We start from the raw sequence: 23,092 nt of genomic DNA, 5'->3' as shown, positions 1-23,092 counted from the left end.
TACTCTTAACCACTGAGCTATTTCTCTGCCTCCTTACTTTTTTTTTGCAGAGCTAGGGTTTTGCACTCATGGCTTACCCAGGCCAGGCAAGTGCTCTGAAAACTGGGTGGCCGACCCAGCCCAGATTCTCACCTTTTGGGTCTGATGATAGAATTAAGACAGAGTTGAGAAACTGAGATTCCCCGTTCTGATATGTGCGTGACTCTGAGCTTTTACTGAGACCTGTGGTTCAGATGATTCAGAGGGGAATATAGAAAAGGACCAATGAAAGAAGAGAAATAAACAAACATAAAGAAACCATCCAGGAGCTCACTGACTCGGACTGACAGCTCGGGAACCTGCATGGGACTGAACTAGGCCGCTGAATGTGGGTGACAGTTGTGTGGCTTGATCTGTTTGTGGGGTCCCTGGCAGCAGGACCAGGACTTATCCTAGGTACATGAACTGGCTTTTTGGAGCCCATTCCCTGTGGTGGGATACCTTGCTCAGCCTTGATACAATGGGGAGGGGCTAGGCTCTCCTTCAACTTGGTATGCCAGACTTTGCTGACTACCATGGGAGGCCTCACCCACTCTGAGGAGTGGATGGGGATAGAGTGGAAGGGAGGGGAGGAGGCAGGAGAAGGGGAAGGAGGGGAAACTGGGGTTGGTATGTAAAATGGAAAAAATTTTAATAAATAAATAAAAAAGAAAAGAAAAACAGAAACCATCAGGATTATTGCAGGTGGGGAGTGGGCAGGAAGAGCTGACTCCTGAGACAGGAGAAGTGATTTTGCTCCTGGTCCATGCTGCCTTTCTGCTATAGTGCGGACCAGCACGAGTGTGAAAACAGAGCTCAGAGGTGAAGGGACGTTCCTGAATTTATATGTGTTTATTTCCACAGGTCACACACAGTGCCATAGTTACATGGTGTAAAATGAACTATTCTATTCAAGATGACACTCCAGTCATGAGGAAGAATCAACCAAGACTTCAGGAGCCAAAATGGACAAATGTAAAGCACTTCACTCTCAAAATTCCAATAGAGAGATAAAGGCACTGCAGCTAGAAAAAATAATCCACCATATTAAAAAAAAAATCACACTGGAAATAATTTTACCCCCCTTGGAAGTGTCTTCTCCCGTGACTGGCAAAGTTGCTGTATTGCCTGTACTTATCATGTCTCCCAGGCCTAGGAGGAACTGGAAACTGAAGCCCCCTCAGACTCACCACTGTCTCCTAGTGGGATCAAATGCTTTGTCCATGAGGGACCCAGGATAAATTCTGAGGACGCCATTGGGTGTTGCTATGTAACGGCGGACAATGTATGTGTTCAGGCTGCTCATTTCCATCTGTGTCATCCATTCATCTGTGACGTGGCTGGTCGCCATCACTTCATTCCGGACAGAGAACTACGAAACAAAGGCAGACATTGCAGACCCCCTTTAAAAAACTCACATGAAAAGAGTGTGGACTGCTGGCAGGGCTCCCCAAGGTTCCCTTGTGGAGAAGCCAAGCCCAGTTACTTCTTGAAAACCTTTCCACAGCAGATGGACTTAGCCAAACTCGGTGAAAGCAAAAGTTCACAGAATACAGTCAGGGGAGGAACGGCTACTCAGTTGTTCACCTAGCGAGCTTAAGAAAATTCCTACGGTGAATCATTACACACACACACACACACACACACACACACACAGCCTGTTTGGTGCTTGACTATCATATTTATCGACAGCAGACCACTTCTTTTCCATGGGAAAAACGGAGTATGAAGTTTTCTCTGGTCTCTTAATCACACCCCCCACTTGGAAATCCCCATTGCATATGAGACCAGAAGTAGATTCTTCATGAGGCTCACTGGGCTCCTTAATCCATCAAAAGGGTCACAGCTGACTAGCCTCCCCTGGGGCACACACTCTGCCTTTTTGGCTCCTGGCTGCAGAGGCCCAGATGCAAGCAGGGTTTGATACTTCAAAGATTCATGACCAACACCCCGCACCTCACCCCCCACCCCCCAGGCCTGTGGAAAGGGACCCCAGAGATGTAGCCTGTGCCAGTACTTACTTTGAGTCCTGGATTAGCAATGAGGCGAGTGTTGTCACTGAGATAGGCTGTGTAATGCTCCACCATGCGCTTGGTCTCTGGCTGGCTGAGGTGCTCGTAGGGGGAGGAAAAGCTGCCGGCGGACAGCATGACGGTTGGACTTTCTGAAAGAGAGCCCAACAAAGCAGGCCTCAGCACACAGAGGCTTCATCTGGGGCCCAAACAAAAGCATCACTCAGGCTCTGCCAACATGTCTGCTACGGTGGCTTAATGTCTTGCACAAGGGCATAAAGAGCTGGACAATGAGAGCAGAGAAAAAGGGAAGGAAAAAAAGCCACATTCTCTCCCTTCAGGGAGCTTATGGTTCTATGAGGGAGGCAGGATGGGGATGGGCCCAAAGAGGCACAAATGCTGGAAGCGGAAATCCCAAGAATCATAGACGTGCATGCTGTGTATCTGTTAGGACAGAGGGTACAGCACACACATGGAGCCAGACTGGATAGACTCTGGGCTCCGTCATTTTCTGCCTGTGAGATGTTGGGCACACATTTGCAAAATGGGGAAAGGAACACTAACTCTCTAGAGTGATGCTGAACGGGGCTTTATAGGTGCATGTAGACCAGCAGGCATCTGTGATGTCTGTTAGTATTCACATCAGTAACTGTCATTCGGGAAGAAGATGAAATGTTGACATCAGTGCAAAACCAAAACCAAACTGAAAAATTACCATCCCAGGTGGTAGGCAAACGTGTCACAAAGCTTATCGAGAGTACCCCATGTGTATATCCCTAAATACTATGTCTAACATGAAAATTAGTTTTCTACTTGAGACAAAAATCCTTGCAGTGAGTCACAGTATGAAACACAATGTTTTATTGAAATTTTTTGTTGTTCAACCTTCCCATATTTTTATTTATTTTTTACTTCCTTTGAAACAGGTCTTGCTGTGCAGCCCTGGCTGGCCTAGAACTCTCTTTGTGGACCAGCCTAGTCTCAAAGTCACAGAGATTTGCCTGCCTCTGCTTCCTGAGTACTTAAAAGCCTGCACCACCACACCAAGCCTCACCACATTGTAAAATGTGTCATAAAACACTGTCATGTGACATCCAGCACCTGGGAGGCTGAGGGAGGCAGGCGGGAAGTGAGTTTGAGACCAGCCAGGATTATATAGGGATACCTATGTACAACAAACAACCAACATAAAAACCTAAACATCATAGATTGCCAAAAATGGATACAAAACCTACTCTTCATCCAAGCAAATTTGTCTACAAGAAACTCACTTAAACTATAAAGATATATAGAAATTAGAAATAAACTGGTAGACAGTGGAGTTGTGACATTAATTTCTGAAGAAACTGACTTCAAAGCATCTAAGCTTAGTCTGAGGAAATTATTTTTTCTTTGGTAAGCCCAAATGTCTTCCTTTACCACAGATCAACCAAGACGCTGAACACTAAACACCTGGTACATTATAATAGTAATTCCCACCAGCATCCTTTGGAGACTCTGCCTACGGTTAAACTCTTTTGAGGTAGGGTCTTGTGAAAGACACCATCAGCACCTTCATCAGATTCCTTTACATCCCTCTTACTGTTTTCAACCCTTCCCGACACCTGCACCTCCTCACATCTGTGTCCTATGCTCTACTGGTAGGACACCTGTTTGTGGCCTCTGGACAACCAAACCGTGCCTAACACTGGCTGCAGGCTGAGAGGGGCTGAGAACTAGGAAAGCTTATCTGTGGTCTGGGAAGATGCTGGGTCCACGGACACTCTGAATTGGAGACCACAGAGGCTGGAGCATCATCTGGAATCAGCTTTTATTTTGTCTTTTCTCCCAGTCTACTGTCTTGCCCTCTTCACTGGTCTCTTTTGAGAGCTTACCTATAAATCATCAGCATAGCAATTCCCATCTCGGGGGCTGGAGAGATGGCTCAGAGGGTAAGAGCACTGACTGCTCTTCCAGAGGTCATGAGTTCAATTCCCAGCAACCACATGGTGGCTCACAACCATCTATACTGAGATCTGATTCCCTCTTCAGGCGTACAGGCAAACTTGCAGAAAGAAAGCTGTTTATATAATAAATAAAATAAATCTTAAAAAAAAAAAAAGAAATTCCTATCTCAACCTCTTCTAGGCAACTTGACCAAGGCAGAGAACATAACTGCTTCACATAGTATGTTTTGTTACAATATCATTATTACTATTAGTTTATTGAGACAGGTTGTCATTCAATAGCCCAGGCTGTCCGGAAACTCACTGTGTAGTTCATGCTAGCCTTCAGCCCATAGTGATCTGCCTGCCCCAGCCTAATTAATACCAGGACTGTGGGTGTGAACCATTGTACCTGGCTGCTTCACATTTTCTAGAACTGAAAATATTAAGTAATTGGAGGGAGCAGGAATCAAACATGTTTATGATAAACTCTTTGAGCAAGATCATGCAGGAAGCTGAGGAGCCCATGGGCTTTACCTAGAGTCGCCAGCTGCTTGAAGTGGAGGCAAGCACTAGGTTGACCCAGGAGATCTAGCCGGTGGTACAGCAGCTTGCTGCTGGGCACGGTGTTGAGGTTCTTCAGTTGTTTGACAGGTATTTCCGGTTGGATCACCACAATACACAGAATGAAGGAAGTGTCCTGTACCTGTAAAGAGGAGGAAAAAAACATCAGAAGGAATTCCTAACACAGAAAATGATGAGTCCATTGCATACATTATTTTCTGATGTCTGTCTTCTCTCTGGGAAGGCGTTAATGCAATGTCGGATGAACACATGAATAATACAAAGATTCACAGAAGATATTTTCTGTTTTCCTTTCTTATGGAAAGGAACTTGTATGTAACACAACATCCTACAGCTAATGAGTAAACAGAAGAGGAGCCCCCTGGGAACTGTGACCTGGTTTGTCATGATTAGATAGGTTAATGGACACAATGTGTGTGTGTGTGTGTGTGTGTGTGTGTGTGTGTGTGTGTGTTGGAATGCATTTGAAATGCACAAGTTGGGCCTGGGACATGGTTCAGTGATAAAGTGCTTGACTAGTTTGCTCTAGGTACATCCTCTAGCCCAAGGAGAAAAAAAAAGCATTGGTTTTTATAGAAGTGTTCTGAGAGTTGACTTTTTTTTTTTTTTTTTTTTTTTTTTTTTAATGCGATAAGGCTTCTCTGTGTAGCTTGGGAGCCTGTCCTGGAACTCACTAGGTAGACCAGGCTGACCTCAGGCTCACAGAGATCCACCTGCCTCTGCCTCCCGAGTGCTGGGATTAAAGGTGTGTGCCGCCACCACCCAGCTGAGTTGACTATTCTTTTCTTTTTTCGATTATCAGTTTGATACATTACAAATTCTTATCCTAATAGTGAAATGTTTCACTGAAGCTTGCCCAGTGATTGAGTAAGACCAAAACTTATTATATACTTAATCAATTGTGAATCCCCAGTAAGAGAAGGGCTTGGGGCAGTCATTACAGAATCCAGCGTGTTTATTTCATCCCCAGCAAGCACTGTCTCCACCCCAGGTTCGAAATGAACACCATCATTGTTAAAACTCAGGAAAGCGCTGGGCAGTGGTGGTGCACGCCTTTAATCCCAGCACTCGGGAGGTAGAGGCAGGCGGACCTCTGAGAGTTCAAGGCCACCCTGGGCTACAGAGTGAGTTCCAGGAAAGGCGCAAAGCTGCACAGAGAAACCCTGTCTCGAAAAACAAACAAATGAACAAAAAAACCTCATAGGAAGCACAAATTCTATGGTACTCTTGCCCAGTCTAGGTGGGTCAACATTTCTGTCCAGGATAGGCAGGTACTTCAGCAGTCTAATACAATAAACGATATGTACTTTCAGATCTACCTTCTCTTAGAAATGGATGTTTGAACAAAATTGGTGAGGAAAATATCTTCCCAAGAATCATCAGCCAATCACTGACTTACCACCGACAATGGTAAATGTAATTAAAAATTATCTGATAGCTAGACAATGCCTGTCATTTCCAGATGATGCCACTGTAGGATCACAATGCAACTCATGATTTATGGTGCCACGGGGGTAAAGTCGCTGACTCTGTTGTCTGTCAGTCACATAAGCATGTAGCACAAATAATCGACTGCAGTATTGGTAGGAAGAACTCAGTTACACTTAATGTATTCACTCTACCACAACTTTAATCATTATTTTAGGATCTCTATTTCTACTTATACAAATGCTTACTGAAAAAACAGTATGCTGTGTTATTCTGGCATCTGCCACATACTTCTGCACACCTGTGCTTTGATTGCCTCAGGCAGCCAGGTACAGTTGGCTGACCCATATCATGGAGAAGGTTTGTATAAGTCAATGACACTCACACACAATGAGGCAGTGATGCTTTTCTTGGACTGTCATTAAACAGTGAATAACTGTGTAAGTCTGATATATTGCAAGATGCAAAGAGCCTGTTTACTATTATACAGTGTGTGTGTGTGTGTGTGTGTGTGTGTGTGTGTGTGTGTGTGTGTTATGCATACCTTCATGTGTGTGAGACTGTGCTTGCAGGTGTATGTGGAGATCAGAGGTTGACATTAGGATGCCTTCCTCAGTCTCTTCTCTATTTTTTGAGACAGGATCTCTCAGTGACCTTGGAGTTTGCTGATTTGACTAAACTAGCTTGCCATGAAGCCTCTGGGGGTCCTCCTGTCTCTGCTCTACAGTGCTGGGGTTAGATGCACACCAGGATTCACATGGACGCTGGTGATTCAAATTCAGGTCACCATTCTAGCACAGCAAGCACTTTCCCCACTGATCTGTCTTCTTCAACCCCAAAGACTCCACTTAAAAGATGGTATGTAAATTAATGAGATCGAGGACAGCTAAGTCAGAACTAAAAGCCAATGCCTTATAAAAATGGCTCAGATGATGCAGTGATGAATAAATTTGAAACCAGACAGGTTAGAGTTAAGTTAAACATGGGCGCTGTGAGAATGGCTTCAGAACCTTTAAACACAGAAGCAATTTACATCTTCCTGGAATTGCTTTCAAGTTCTGCTGGCAAACATACTCAATTAGATTAGCAAATTTCATCCTCTTCTCTCATGCCCTGAATTAGAAAGTTGATGGGGTATTCTAAATGGCATCTACTCTTTTCTCGCTGCTCAGTCTTACATAGGTGTCCCTGAAGTTAGTAAGTTTTTACTGCTGCAAGTTCCACTGACCCAAAAGATGGAACCCTATTGGAGTAACTGGAATATAACTTTACAGAATTTAGCTTATTCAATAAGGGAAAAATACCTAAGTTCCAAAAGTAGCTGGGTTAGCCAGAAAGAGCACTCTTCATAGTGCTCACTTAATCTTTGAATTCGGTAAAAGAATTCATTGGTCTGCCATGTCTGTGGATGCTGAGCTATTCAGCTAGATTTTCTCAGTAATAGCTGACTCTTCTTGGATTATATTAATAGAAAGATCCATTTTATCCCTTGGGACAAGGCAATTATTTACCACCCTCCTCAAATACAGACATTTAAAAATATTTGCCCTTATTGCTGGGTAGTGAGAGCAGCTTGATTTGTTTTGAACCTCATTACTCTCTTAGTTTTTCACTTGATAGTGACCTGGGAGACAAATTTAGCTCCCGAGAGAGGCAGTATGTCTTACTGACGTGATTGCCTGAATTGTAGAACTCAGGACATAGCTCAGGATTTCTCAATGTGGGAAGAAGAGAAAATTCTTCTTTCCAAAATGGTTGACATTGAGTTCTGCTTACTGTCCAAAGGCCACACAATGCCTACATTTCTTTCTATTTTAAATATCAACAGTTATTAATGCAGATACCATCCAGGATGTAACTGAATGCTTTTCATTGGAATATATTAGAAAATATGCTAGAAGAAAGCAGTCTCTGAATTAAAAAACGAAAGTCTGGTTCTATGATAAAACAGGGTTTCTCTGTGTATCCTTGGCTGTCCTAGAATTCACTCCATAGACCAGGTTGGCCTTGAACTCAGAGATCCACCTGCCTCTGCTTCCTGAGGTCTGCGATTAAAGGTATGTTCTATCACATCTGGCTGATAGATGGTTCAGCAGTTAAGAGCACTGGCTGTTCTTCCAGAGAACCTGGGTTCAATTCCCAGCATCCACATGGCAGCTCAAAACTGTCTGTAACTCCAAGATCTGACAATAATCTATATTTTTTTTAAAAAAGGCTCTGCAGCTAGCTGAGCAAGTGGAGGTACTTCCTGCCCCTGTGATGCCCCGAGGTCTATCCTGGTAGAGATAGAGAACTATGTCCCACAAGTTGTCTTCTGGCCTCCATGTGCCCACACATGTACAAATGAGTAAATGTAGTTTCAAAGTTCATTTAAAGAGCTATGATCTGTCTACATAAATTCATGCAGTCACTAATGCACCTCATGCATGTGTACACACACACAGAGACTTGTTTGTGCAGGAGGGGGAGGGAATTCTGGAAACGGGTTGAAGTGGTTACTGATGGGAAATGGGTCAAGGGCAGGAAGGAGCAGATCTATTTTCTCCCCTTTATATCCTTTTATATGATTTGATCTCTTTGTCATGAACAATTACTGGTTTTATAAACAAGAAAGGGGAAAAAATATGAACCATCTGTGGAATGTCTTCTAACCTAGTCACTTTAAATCTGGCTAGTCATGTAGTCTAACCCAGTGTTGCCGTGAAAAGAACATTGAACTAGACTTCATGGGCCGTCCAATCCAAACGACTCACCATCTTCCAGGCATAGCTCACATTGTAGGCTTCCTTTCCAGTCTCCCTCAGTTTGTTTATGTGCCAAGACAGAGATGAGTTCACAGGGACTGTGATAATCCGGCTGCCTAGAGGGAGGCTGGGTGGAAAAACAGAATTAAATGCCTCAGGCAAGAAAGAAAAATTAAGCACTTAATTAAAGGCAAGGAAGAAGCTGTGAGCCAATGGCCACCCCCTGCTTCTGAACAGCATTGAAACTCATCACTTTTGAAAGACATGTGAGATTTTCAATTTTGTAAAGGCGTTATATCAACTCTGCTTTAGAAGCCATCCTTCCCCTCTACCCTGCCCCCAATGCTAATTCTTTCCAGAGACAGGCTTGTCTCAAATCATTCACTTATTAATTTTCAACCAATGAGCACAAAGACTCATTTCTCCACAGGTTACCATCTGCCAAAATAACATATCCCAGTTGGAAAACATCCAATCTGTTTTTATTTCAAGAGAGCGCTGCACAAACTGTGGTCGGATACTACACTGACAAGTTATTTACTGCTCCTCATCTTAGCCTTGTTTTTTTTTTTTTTTAATTCATTTCCATTTGGCCTAAGCAGAGTACTTTCTGGAAATGTGTTTGATTGACAAGATGTTGCCCCCAACTAATTTTGACTTTCCCTGTTACATCAAGTAAACAAGATCCTGGCTCCCCTTCTTAAATTCTTGTTTTCTGATTTAATTTTATCTGTTATTATTATTGTGTATGTATTCACAATGTGTGTGTGTGTGTGTCTGGGTGAGGAGGTGGGAGAGGTGGGGGGTTACCACGGTAAGAGTGTGTAGGTTAGAAGACAACTGTGTGGAGTCTATTCACTCCTTCTCCTTTCATGTGGTTTCTGGGATCAAACTTGGATCGCCAAACCTGCATGGCAAGCATGTTTGCCTACTGAGCCATCTCCCAGCCCTTCCTTGGCTCCTATCATTATGAAAAAATTACTCAGAAAACTTTTGGTAACAAGAAAATAATTTGTATACTTGCCTCACACCCTATGGCAAATACTCATATTTGATCACAAAATGGGTCCCCTTCTCAAAAGCCATGAAATCCTGCAGCCCCACCTCTTTCTTACCTTAGGATATTTTGCCGAACCAGTTCAAACTTGGGGATATTTTCGTAATGTATGATGTCAGTATGAAGTGGGGGCTCTGACAGTAAGTATGGCCTGGTAAGAGATGGATGCATAAGTGTGTACCCTGAAATCACAGAATAAGACATGTTATAAGGAAGACGTAGAATGACGGTTCTAACAAATGTGCCCATTACTGAACTGTGCTCTGTCTGGGATCGCTGCCCAGTGCTCAAAACTTCGTATGTACCGTAGCAGTCCAATAAAACCTCAACCTGTTTTATGTGAGCTCTCATAAAACTCCTAAAGTGTTGAAAGAGCTCTTAAATTACTGAACATATGTCTAGTGGAGGCTATTTAGGTGGTATTCCTTTTTCTGGTTTGCATTTTATTAAATGTTCTAATCTGTTATATGTAAACCTTCCTGCCAGAGAATCTAAAGATAAGGATACTGACAAAAAGTGATTTAAACCCCATTCTAGACATTGGTCACTCCCAAGTCTAACTTCTTGATGTTATAAAAACCCACGATCTCACAACCCAGCACATCATGACCTCATGGTTTGTGAATGCACTTTGCCATCCCTAGGGTACATTCCCACACTGGTCCAGTGACCCCAGTGGCATAACTTCCCTGAAAACCATCCTTATCCCACTTCATTTATTAGTACAAGAATATCCACAGACTATTTTTTTTTAAAGTTGCAAAAGAAAAGTGTTCTTTCTTACAAGTAACTCTTTGTAAATTACCTTTGTCATCTATGAGAAAAGTATAGGAAGCCAAAGAGTCTTGGTAATACGTCACGTCTTCAAGAATGTAAGCCAGATTCACGTCCACACCTACAATTCCCAGGAGGAGATTTCCAAAGTAACAGGGTTTACTCACAGTCATTATCAGACCTGTGGGTTAAAAACAGAACCAGAGAATAGCATAGAAATTCTGGACCAAGGCTGGGGTTGTGCTCAGTACGAGGGCTAATAGTGTCCTCAGGTTCTGTTGGAAAGTTTTCTGTGATCCAGGTCTGAACCCCTGCTCTTGCAGCCTGCATGGAAAGTGAGCCAAAGGAAGAGAAGAAGGTCCTTTGGTAGTTCAGATATTGCAGTTAATTTAAACAGGGGTGATTCCACGCCCTCCCCCCACTTCCTATCTAAGCCATGATACTTGGTGTGGTAATTTGAATGTAATTGGCTTCCATAATCTCATAGGGAGTGGCACTTTTAGAAGGTGTGGCTTTGTTGGAGTGGGTGTGGCCTTGTTGGAGGAAGTGTGTCACTGTGGGGGCAGATTTTGAGGTTTCCTAAGCTCAGGATAATGCCCAGTGTCTCAGGGGACTTCCTGTTGCCTCCATACTCCCTGTTATGATGATAACAGAGTAAACCTCTGGAACTGTGAGTCACTCCCATTAAATGTTTCCTTTGTAAGAAGAGTAGCTGCAGTCATGGTATCTTTTCATAGCAATAGAAACGCAAACTAAGACACTTGGGATCAATAGAAAATAGTGCAGGGCCAAATACATCTGGTGAACTGGGAAGATTCAGCTGTATGTCAAAAACAAACAAGTAAATAGACAGACAAACAGTCAAAAAACAAAATAAAATAACAAACAACAACAAAAACCACTGGCTAAGGAATCTGAGAAGATCTTGAGTTCCATTCCAGTTTGCTCCTTTGTGACGTGTGACTTGTGACACTGGAGATAATATCCCTCACATATGTTGACAGGACACAGAGGAAAGGAACTGTTTTACTGATTTCTAGGGGATGCTGGACCAAGAGATTGTGGGGAAAGGGATTTGTAAAAGATACAAACATTACAACTTATTAATGTATCAAAATCCCTGAAGACAGAGGGGGACATTAGAAAACCACAGAAACTGGTCACACAGAACTCTGAGTAGTTGAAAGAAGATGAAATTTCCATAGGAATGCATTTCTAGTCATGGAGGCCGGTCCCCACACTAGAGTGTGAAGGGCCAGACAGTACATGCGCTAGGCTCTGTCAGCCATACTGTCTCAGGGACCCATTCTTTCATATTTCTTTTTTTAGAAACAATTTTTTCAAACTATACAGGTCATGCTTAGCTCACAGGACACATAAAACAACAAAACAGTTAGGGAAGAGCACACAGGAGGAAACTGTACAGGGGGTTAGGGTGTGGAGTGGGGCAGGTGTGGCTCTCAGAACCAGACTGTTCCACCTCCACTGAGAGGCAGGGCATGTTTGTGCCGCCTTGATGGGTATGTGTCTTCATGAAGCCGAGATAGGCAACATCTCTGACCTCTAACCATGCTGCAAGTCTTGGGACTCTCTGTAAATCTCAAAACATAGAAATGAGGTGCTTTTCTCTCTCTTGTATCTTCCTTTACCTGGAGGCACATGCTTGCTCATAAATCCCTCCTAGAACACTTTGGAAAAGGATCTGGACATTCCTAAGAATGGACTTCTTTCTACACAGAGCCATGTGGGTGATGACAATACTCCAGGTCTGCTGAACTGCTGTGGTTGCAGAGACCAACTGAATGCATCACTTAGCAGGAAAGAGACACAACTCCAGAAAAGTTTGTAAAAAGTCATTCCATAGTGGGTAGGAGGTCTCTTCTGATCTTCAAAGCACCGTCTATTCAGTTCGCATTTCAAATGTTCCTCATTGTCTGCTTGAAAACAGCAGATATTGAAGACGGACTTCACAGGAGGTTTGTGTTTAGGTCTCCCTGGATGAATGGGTTGTGTATGGCAGAAGCACTATTGTGAGGGCCAGTAGAGAGAGAGACAAAGTTCCCCACGTAGGCCACATTTCCCTGGGCTTTTCTCTAAGATGCAAGTCATTTTCATAGACCAGTAAAAGTCCAGTGTAATGCCCCATGACCGAGATTCAAGAGCACTCTAACCTATTCTGGCTAAGAAGAAAAGAACAGTCTCAAAAATGAGCCTCAAACCTACGTTTCCATTATTAGCTTAGACAGAGGATTCTTTGTATTAATTAATTACCAATGAGCTGATTTGTGTGTGCATGTGTCTGTGCATGTGTATCTGTCTGTGTGTTTGTACACGTGTTTGCACATGCACTCCCTCAGCAGTCCAGGGTAATGTCAGGTTTCTTTTCTCAGTTGTACAACTGAGACAGGGTCTCTCACTGAACCTGGAGCTCACTGATTTGACTAGACCAGCTAGCCAGGGAGCACCTATGAGCTAGCTGCCTGTCTCTCTTCACACCAGCACCAGGGTTATAGATTCCACTCCGCATTCCTGGCATTTTACATGGTTTCTAGGGGACCTGAACTCAGGTAGGCACCTGACTGGGACATTTCCCAGCCTCTACACAGAAGACTCTAGACCACCATGTGGCAAATAAAGTATGTCAAGCTATTGCCACACTGACAGAATCTCCAAACACTACCCTCTCAACCTGAACCTCAAACATACAAGTTTTTTTTTTTAAAGAAACGCATGTTCAGCAAATACAAATCACAAACACAGACACACACACACACACACACACACACACACAATGATATTCACCAAATGACAGTCAATGAACAGCAGTTTTTGAGTAGAGCTGCACTGAGTTCTCTGTATTCAAGTTCATGAAGCCAGAGGAGGTGTCACCTAATAAATTGTAGGACCTGAAAGCACGATAGAAGTGACACACTGGTACAGAAATTCAACAGATGTGTAAACCAATGACTGAAGTCTGCTGTAGAGGGTTCGTGAAATAAGACCTGCAGACTAAAATTTGGATGACATCCACAAACGGGTGACTCAATGTTTTCATATAATGTGTAAATTTTAAGAGGGGCCCCACTCCACCTGACTGGCATTGGTAATTTAATTGACTTATTCTGCTGGGTTCCTAAAAGATTGCATTTCTACATCTGTCTTTATTCCTTTCACACAGTATTAATAGGATTTCTCAATCAGTCTCTTATCATCAAAATTTTAACGAGGGGGTTTTGTGTACCTTCCCCCTCACTGTGTGGTACATCACTTGGCTGGCACTAATATATATGGCAATCTGAAGGCAGGAGTGCCTAGACAAGTGGTTCTCAATCTGTGGGTTGCGACCCCTTGGGGGTTGAATGAAGATCTAACACCCTCACAAAGACATACATGCAGGCAAAGCACCAATGCACATAAAATAAAAAATAAATTAGGATAAAACCCACAGCTCTTACGTTTCTGTTTTATTAAAAAAAAATGTTGGGCTGGAGAGATGGCCCAGCCAGTAAAGCACTTGACATGTGAGTATGAGGACCTGCACCTGGGTCCTCAGCACCCATATAAGGAAGCTCAGTGCCATGACATGTGTCTGAAATCTTAGTGCTGGAGGTATGTATAGATGCTGGGGGCTTGCTGGCCAGCCAATCGAGACATTTCAGTCAACTCCAGGTTTCAGTGAGAAACTGAGGGGGAAAAATGGTGGAGAGCAACTGAGGAAGATCTCCGCCATGTACCTCTGGTTTCTGTGCATACATGGCACTCACAAGTGAGCACACCCTACACACTCGCACAGACACAAACATGTATGCACAGAGCACAAGAAATCAAAAAAGCACATGTCCCTGTTTCTAGAGGCAATTTCTGCACCCTTGCTCCCTTTTAGGCCAGTTCTCCTTGCCTATCTACAGCTGCATTGGCGAGAGTTCCCAGTCAACAGGAAAACCAGACCTCGTTTGTGACGTCATCCATTTGCTTAATAACTAGCTGCTTCTTTTAACCTTCTTCACCGAGAATGTGGGAAGAAGGCTCAGTAAGAAAATGAAGATTAAGTTGAGTGTGGTGGCACATGCCTTTAATCTCAGCACTCGGGAGGCAGAGGCAGGAGGATCTCTGAGTTTGAGGCCAGCCTGGGCTACAGAGTAAGTTCCAGGACAGGCAAGGCTACATAGAAAAACCCAATCTCAGAAAAAGAGAAAAAGAAAAAAAAAAGATTAGGGCTGGAGAGATGACTCAGTGCTGAAGAGGATGTGTTGTTCTTGCAGAGGACCTGAGTTCATTTCTGAGCACCCACATGTCAAGTTACAATCGATCATCACTCTAGTTCTAGAATGCACATGCTTTAGACATGTATGAAAGCAAACTAGTCATACACATAAAATTTTAAAAATATAAAAAAGCATTAAAAAAAGATTTAAAAAATTCCATTTTTCCTGAGAACCAACCTACTGTTGGCTAGACATTTGTATAGACACTTTATATATATTACTGCACTTATTCTTCACAATTACCTTGACAGAAAGGGCTCTCATTTTCTAGGTCAGGTGACTGCTCATGTGACAGTTAAAGCCATTACTCTGGGTACTTATGGCATCAGGATGATGGCGATAACAGAAAAGGCAAAATTGTGTGTTAAGAAAGGGAATGAGCAGTACTCATAATTGGGTAGCATGCCAGCCACTGGTTATGTGTGTGTGCATATGTATATATGTAGGTATCCATCTTAATCTGTATATATTCATGTATGTGTATGAATGAATCCTAAAGTTTCCCCAATTTATTATATTACCCCTTTTTGAAGATGACTAGACAGAGAATTAACAAGATGAAATACACCACTGAGGACAAGGACTTAAGAAGTGTCGGACCTAAGAACCCACCCACTCCCAAATCTTTGTGTTTCCCTGTGCACTGTGACACGAAGCTACCCTTCACTTTCTAATGGAGCGTCCTCAGGAAGATGAAACGGGAACTATCCCTTTGCATCATTTTAGGCTGGAGCAAGGAGGAAACAGCACAGGATTATGCATTAGAGCCATGTTGTAGGTTAGGGGGCAGGCATGTTTCTGTGGGGCTGGAGCAGGAAAGGTACACTTTTCTGTTTGCTCCTTCCTTTCCTCTTCCATAGGAGGACATTCTCTCTATACTTACCATCCCCCATCTCGTCAGAGAAGGGGAGGCTGAAGACAGCCTCATCAATCATCCGGTTGGGAAGGTTAGTGTAGAACCTGCCAACTGTGGTCTCCAAGTTGCTCAGCTGGTTCAGCACCATCATGCTGCCCTTTATCACAGGCAAGGCTGTCCGGTCTGGGATTCCATACTTCCCAGAGTTCTGTTCAGCCAGATCCCTAAGGAATGCCAATTCCTTCAAACCAGTCACCCCATCTATAAGCAAAAACAAGAGGAAAGCTTGGTTATTTCTAGGCAACAGTTTGCCATTTAGATCCACTATGGACACAAGTGAGATCTTGCACAGGTAGTGGTGGTACGGGTCTTTAATCCCAGCACTTTGGGATGGGGGTGGGGAGGAGGGTGTGCTGGGATTATCAAGGCAAGCTTCATCTACATAGTGGGTTCCAGGATAGCCAGAGCTACGTAGTGAGACCCTGTCCTGAAGTAACAAAACCCAAAAACAAATTGATGAAGCCTTGCATATCCAAGGGGGTCTTTGGAGGAGTAATATGGACCCAGGATGATACCAGCTCCCACTGTAAACCAAAGACTGAGGCATGGAATTTCTTCAGTCAAACGCACAAAGGGATTCTTCAAAAGGCAGTGATGGAAAACACATGAGAAGCGAAGGATGTGCTCGATCTAAACATTTAATTATAAGATTTAAATTCTTTGCTGCACTTACTATCTGAAAGCAAAAGTAACAGTTAAACGAGTCTGCATTTAATTTACAGGGTGGATGACCTTTGGAGAGTTTGAGGGACTTTAGCATTTCATTCCTTCTTTGCCTGTAAAACCACTTGCTAAAAAACCCAAGAAACTAAATGAAAGAATTATGGTCTGCATTTAGCAATGCTTCTAAGCCCTCTTCTTCAAGCTCATTTCAATTACAAATGTCCTTATGCTTGATATTGTTAGGATAATACTAAATTTGATTTATTTAATGTGTATTTTTTTATATTTATGGGGTATTGAAAACTTTGTAAAAAGATTTAGGCATAGTGGGATGTATTGTTCTAGAACATCTGTATTTTATAGTACCAAGATAAATTTAATAAACCAATTTTTTTTTTTAGTTTGCTATTGTTGGCATATAGTCAAAAGGATTAGTAACTGATCTCACATGGGCACCACTGTAAACAAGTTCAAGTGCTTTCAGCTGGGGGTGAGCCTCCACCACTGCCCTTCCAGAGGATTCTGTCTTCTACTCTTGAGGATTTCAACAGCAAACTCTGAGCTACTCCATTGTTGGACGAGCCTGAAGCTTTCTTGGGTCACCTACCATATACTCCGCCATCTTTTCACCCACGGAGTGATCAGGTTTCTAACATCAGAAGTTTAAATCCAGTTTACTAGGTAGCAGCAAGAGCTAAAGGATCATCTTCCTTCCTTTCTTTCTTTCTTGAGACAGGGTCTTACTATGTAACTCTGGTTGGCCTAAAGTTTGCTTTATAGACTAGGCTGGCCTTGAACTCAGAGATGTCTCTGCCTCTGCCTCCTGAGTGCTGGGATTAAAAGCATGTGCCACCATGACTGGCTGATTTCTTTTTTATTCTAGATAAACTTGAACTCCATTCCACTCCACTCCTCAAAGCGAAAGGAAAGAAATACAATTCCTGTGGCAAATCATTTGAGAACCAGATAACTGTTCCCTTTGCTTGGCATAGACTGAGATTGGGGTGAGGACTGAGGGGGTCTGCTTTAATTAATGTAAAAGACATGAGTGACTCTTGACCTCATCTCAAGAGAAGCTCACAGAGGTAAAAGATGAAAGGAGACAACTTGGGCAATAGATGTATTTCCTGTTGGTCTAATGTTGCTCTGCTCTCCAAGTGTCAACAAGTGACAACCCTGGATATTTGCTAGGCATGGCAGGGCAGCGTGGGGTAGGGTTGGGTTGTTGACACTCAGGTTAGTAAGTACACTGGGTTGTAAATCCACCAAGATGGGCATGTTAGAAACCACATTTCCCAGAGTCCTCTCTGCTGTATGTTCACAAATTAAAGACTCTCAAAAGTCAAGTTTTATGAAGTAAACTGAGGGATGGTATGAGAGACAGAGACATCAGAATGCCCTAGTTTGAGCCAAACTTCTGGCTTGCTCACCAATATCACCCCCAGGTAAGCTGTCTAGCTATTTCACGAAGAGCAATGGCCATGAAAAGCCAACAACCTTCTAGAAATTTCTATACGGCAACTTATAAATTGTCTTCAATGTTGCCAGCTTTCACTGCAAGCTTTGATGGCTAAACTTAGAGTTGTCAGCTTTCTATTTTGTATTTTTCCATTCACCCCAACCACGGTGATCTACCTCCCCCAAGTCCCTCAGAAAATCCAGTCCTTTCAAACTTTCACCGATCGGCAATCAAAAGCCATGGGAAGACCACATCAAGGAAAATGGTTACACAAACAGACAGACAGATAGACAGACAGACACACACACACACACACACAGAGGGAGAGGGAGGGGGAGAGAGGGGGGGGGCAGTTCATGTTGGCTCTGCTTCACTATCTGAGCTCTTGGGGGATCTAGTAAGGGAGAGTGTCTGCTCCAGTGAACAGCAGTTGGAGAACTAGTAGTGACAAGATGTATCTGGTAAGATAAAAGAGAGAAACTGAGGAGCTAAGGATAGGTGAATGGAGTGAACCAGAGGTTTCATAGTGTGGAATTGTCAGGGGTATGGCAAGTGTACCCAAGACTCCAATTGAAGGATTGGTGCCTGGACAGGCGATAACGGGACTTTGATCCAGTATTTGCCACACATAAGAAGCAGTTACTTCCTGTGGGTCTGTCTCCTCCCTCCTCTCCTGCATTTAACTCATCTGTCCTCCCTGGTGGGTGAGCTCTGAGAGCACAAGGAAGCCCGTGCACATGTGGGCACTACAGAGGCTCGTTCGTGAGAGAAAGGAGTTCAACCATGGCAGACCAGAGCATCAGGCAACCTGAAATGACCCCGAAGGGTAAGTGCTCAAGCAGAAAGAGGCCATCTTCACGCATCCTAGGCGGATGGCTCCTCTGCTCAGAACACAATGCAAACAGTAGGATGCCTCATGCTTGTGAAGGCACCGGAGAGAGAGGACACCCTCTGTCCTCGAGGAGGGAACACAGGGGGGAGAAGAATACCCACTTCTCCACAGGGGGTCCCTGTGCATCAGAAGGGTACCTGCTGTGACAGTGCAGAATGAGACTGACCCCAGACAGCAGAGATGCCCTTCACTGTCAGCTATGCCATGTGACAGGAAACACCATCACTGCCCACTCCGTCCCCAGGATCTGCTAGGCACCAGGCTCCATGGTAACTTAAAATTTCTAACTTAATTTATTTATTTGTGTGTGTGTTTGTAGGCTTGTGTGTGAGGCGGCCACAGAAGCGAGAAGAGGGTGTCAGATCCTTTGGAACTAGAGTTGCAGGTGGCTACGAGTCGCCTAATGTGGGTGCTGGGATCAGAACTCAGGTCCTTTATGAGAGCAGCAATCACTCTTCACCTCTGAGAAATCTCTCCAGCCACTCTAGGTTAACTTTCAACATATACCATGCTGTTATTTTTCATACTATTCCTATGCAGTCAAGTTGATTATCCTCACCCCACAGATAAAAGAGAGGTCTTGAGCTGGCACACACCTGCCACCTCAGCTTTCAGGAGGCTGAAGCAAGGCATCAGGTTTGAGGCTAGCCTGGGCTACATAATGAAATGTTGTCTGGGAAAACAAAAAAGTTGAGGCTAAAGAGAGGAAGAATCCTGCCATGAACCCATGCTGGTGAATGGTGACTGCTACTGTGGCAGCCTGTGGTGAGTCTGCATCCCCTCAGGGTGGTCCATAAGGCACTAGGCCCATTATAACTCCAGAATAACAAATTCTTGGGTTTCTCCTAAGATGGTCTGAGTAAGAACAATATCTAAAATTTGTATTTTGGGGGCATTCTCCACATATCCCTTGAACATCAAACTGATAACCACTGTCCCTAAACCAGTGTGGGGTGCAGGGTGGGGTAGAGTATACAGATCTCATAAATGGGACTAGCTGTGGGATGAAAACCTTGTCTCTCAGCCACAAGGGAAGACAGCACCCAAGCACCCAGGCTGAGGCCCTGAGGGGGAGATCCACTGAGAGGAAAGCCACATATAACAGGTGTGGTGGCAACATACCACAGAGGCATAAACCAGGCTGTCCACATGCTGGAGGGCAGGTGGGTAGCAGAAAAGTAAGTGTGGAGTAGTTCTTCAAATATTCCAATTTTCTAAACCCATCTCCCAACATTTAAGAGCAAAACTAGTATTTCAATGAAAACTGGCAACACCCCAATGCTACTCCAAGGGTTTGATGTCTAGAAAGGCTAACCCTCTTGATAGGCCTGCAAAGCAGGACCTTGCAATCTGCATTTGACAGCCAAGGAAGCTGGTTCAAGCTCAGGTATGGTTCTTCAGAGAATTAGACTATTGGTATGCTTGAGAAGGCAAGACTCTAGGACAGCGCTATGGCTTTCTGCAACTCACAGGATCTATGAGTATCAACCTCCCTGCAGTATCAAAACCTCTGATGACTTAGGATGGAGAGGAGAACTGGAAAAAGGAGAGAGATGCAAAACTGCCAGACCACAGAAGTAGAGGAGAGTCAGGAACCAGCAGTTGGTTGGCTAGGCATGGTCCTGCAGCCCAGCACTGGGTACCAAAGAGCTGCCGGTGCCTTGCCTGGTAGCATCATCAAAGCAGGGCACAGGCCTTTCTTTCTCTTTCTTAAGCAGCTATGGCTTAGAAGGAACTTTCATCTGGAAGGAAAATCTGGAAACACTGCCTACCATTCATGAGGGCATAGGTAAGAATCATTACGGAGTTGTTCAGAAAGCCATTTTCTTCATTGATGACGCGGAGCGTTGTCTTTTTATCTTCTTCGGAGGAGTCCTTTGATGTGATGCCTGCTGACAGGTAAATAATGACCATGTCTGTATCTAAACAAAAACACACAAACCGAGGTTACATTCAGATTCTGGTTAGAAGTAGCTCTGTAGTTTTCCTAGACTTCCCCACCCAAAGGACCTGACTGGCCCCTTGTGTCCTGCGCCTTTCCCATGTGATGGATGCACTGGCTTTCATCTTGCTAATTCCTTTTCCTTTCCATCCTGGGCTTTCTGGACAGCAAGGCCTCACTTACCCAGCGCAAGACGCTCCTGACGCATTTACCAGATGAAAGACAGCGATTTCCTCCAGGCACCCACGCTGTGTTCATTTAAGCTAGCCTAAAAGGAAATCTCCCCAGCTTCTGAAATGAGGATTCAGAACAGCTTATCCCTTCCCCAGCCATACAGGGCCATTAACAGGAGCCACACTCAGGGGGTGGGGTGGGGTGCGGACTTGGCTTTAAAGTGGAGGTTCTTTTAGGGCTCTGCAGACATGAAAAATGACTTGCCAGACTCCAACTACTGACAAATACAGTTTGACTTAGAAAGCTTATCAGTGTAGGAAAGCTAAATTATGGATGCAGGAGCACTATTTGCTCCAAACTGCTATGATATGCTTAGTGTCTGGGTCTTGTAGGTAAAGGTAGTCATCTCTTCACATGTGCAATTGGAGAAATGTCTAGAAAATGGGACAGATACCAGTACCAACTTCACAAAGCTGCTGGGAGAAAGGATTGGTCAACTGAATGAATGGGTAGGTAAACAAGAGGGTGATGGCCCAAGAGGGTGGTAAATGAGAAAGAAGCCTCAATACACATGTGTGCTCACTCCTTTGAATGGTCTGCAAATGACTTGTGATTTAAATTCAAACTACCCTCCAAATCAGGCCAATGAGTAAGCGAGAAGTAATTGTAACTGAGTGAGGAGACCTTCCCCAAAGTAGATTGACTCAAGAGTAAGAGTGCCGGGCCTGGGGGACAGCTCAATGGGTAAAATGTACTTCAAAGGTAACACTTAAGAGCCAGGAGTGGTGGTATATAACTACAATCCCTGGGCTGGCAGGCAAACACAGGTGCATCTTGGGAGCTTAGTGGTTAGCCATTCTGGTCAGGAGGACAAGCTCTAAGTTCACTAAGAGACTCCGTCACCAAAAAATAAGGTAAAGGAGTGACTGAGGAGACATCCTGACATCCATCTCTGGCATGGGTTGCTGCCAGGTTCCCGCTCTGTTGCTGCACTGTGCAGTTTTGCTGCAGAGAGGCTGCAGTTTTGCCACATGCTGCTATGTTGTCCCAGAGCGCTGCAGAGGTGCATTCACCCACAGACACAGAGAGAGACAGGGGGGATGGGGAAGGAGGAAGAGAGGGATAGTGGACTGCCTGCCTCTATGGATAACAAGGGAGAGATGAAAAGAGCTGGGTCTCTAGATGTCTTTCTAAGACAAAGGCCTCTGAGTCAATAGACAGCTTTTGGACACACTGTAGGGAATCTTATCCCTGTGTGTAGAAATCCTTGTACACACATGCATTTCTCTGGGTCCCGCTGCAATCATTTCACCAGGGCTACTTTAGAGTAACCATGGCAGGCAGCCTAGTTGCTTTATGATCCATGTCATGACATGGGGGCCCTTTTTGAGAAGCTACCTTCTGAAAGAAGGTGGGATTTAATGACCAGTCCCGTGTAGAGCACATCAAAGGTGATGGTGTTAACAGTTATGTGTTACAAAGCAATATGTACTAAATACAATTGCCATTAAAATTATCCTCACAGAGATATACAATTCTTGAAGTTTTAAAGTTCCACTTTAGATTTTGAAGTGTTTATTGCTATGCACAGATTAATAACTTATGTAGGATCAATGCTACAGATAACCAAACTGAATTTAGTAAAGTTGGACTAATAACAAATACATTCACTCTTTACTACTAGCAAAGCCACATAGGATGCTTGGACTTTCTTGACTGCAAATGTAAATGTCATTGGAGATCAGGAGGTGAAGGCTGATGTAAAAATACAAATCCTTAAGTTTTAGGAAGATTCCCACATTAATACTAGATGTCAATATTTTCTTGGTTGTAACTATATTCCTATATATTACTTCACTAGAGTCTGAAATAGCTTATTTAAGCTTCACATTAAAACTAAATGTCAAACAAACCACAGCATGAAATAGTTCCTCTTCTTACTGGCGGGGATACAGTTGTATCACAGGCTCACAGTATGAGGCAAACCATCTCTTCTTGGCAAAAGTCCTATTGGTGATAAATTCTGGGAAGTACCTGGACTGGCCCCTAACCAGAACCCTTTTGATTTGAATTTCGCCCACTGCCTCTGTGAATGTCCTTTGGGGCTGTTGTAGAGCAGAGGGCCATGACTGGAAAGGTATAAGGCCCAAGCCCCTAGCTTCCTTTAGTACCTGGGCACAGTCTCTTTTCATCCCACAAAAATTATTTTGCAGAATTCTTAGTAGGTCTGCCCAAATG

The 23,092-nt window shown here is 43.8% G+C and overlaps 1 protein-coding gene across 1 annotated transcript in view; it reads right to left on the bottom strand.

Moving 5' to 3' along the window:
- The window catches only part of Cachd1 (cache domain containing 1), a 212,348-nt gene that overhangs the window by 26,689 nt on the left and 162,567 nt on the right, over positions 1-23,092 (bottom strand). The window contains exons 8-15 of the mRNA XM_036177591.1: positions 20,511-20,660; positions 15,692-15,925; positions 10,575-10,724; positions 9,828-9,951; positions 8,722-8,839; positions 4,493-4,661; positions 2,040-2,182; positions 1,209-1,390 (exon numbers count right to left, since the gene is read on the bottom strand). Of these exons, the coding sequence (XP_036033484.1) occupies positions 1,209-1,390; positions 2,040-2,182; positions 4,493-4,661; positions 8,722-8,839; positions 9,828-9,951; positions 10,575-10,724; positions 15,692-15,925; positions 20,511-20,660 (1,270 nt within the window). The remainder of the gene's footprint in view (positions 1-1,208; positions 1,391-2,039; positions 2,183-4,492; positions 4,662-8,721; positions 8,840-9,827; positions 9,952-10,574; positions 10,725-15,691; positions 15,926-20,510; positions 20,661-23,092) is intronic.

This window comes from Onychomys torridus, chromosome 2 (genome assembly GCF_903995425.1).
Source record: "Onychomys torridus chromosome 2, mOncTor1.1, whole genome shotgun sequence".
NCBI classification, from domain to species: Eukaryota; Metazoa; Chordata; class Mammalia; order Rodentia; family Cricetidae; genus Onychomys; species Onychomys torridus.
This window is presented reverse-complemented; position numbering and strand designations above follow the sequence as displayed.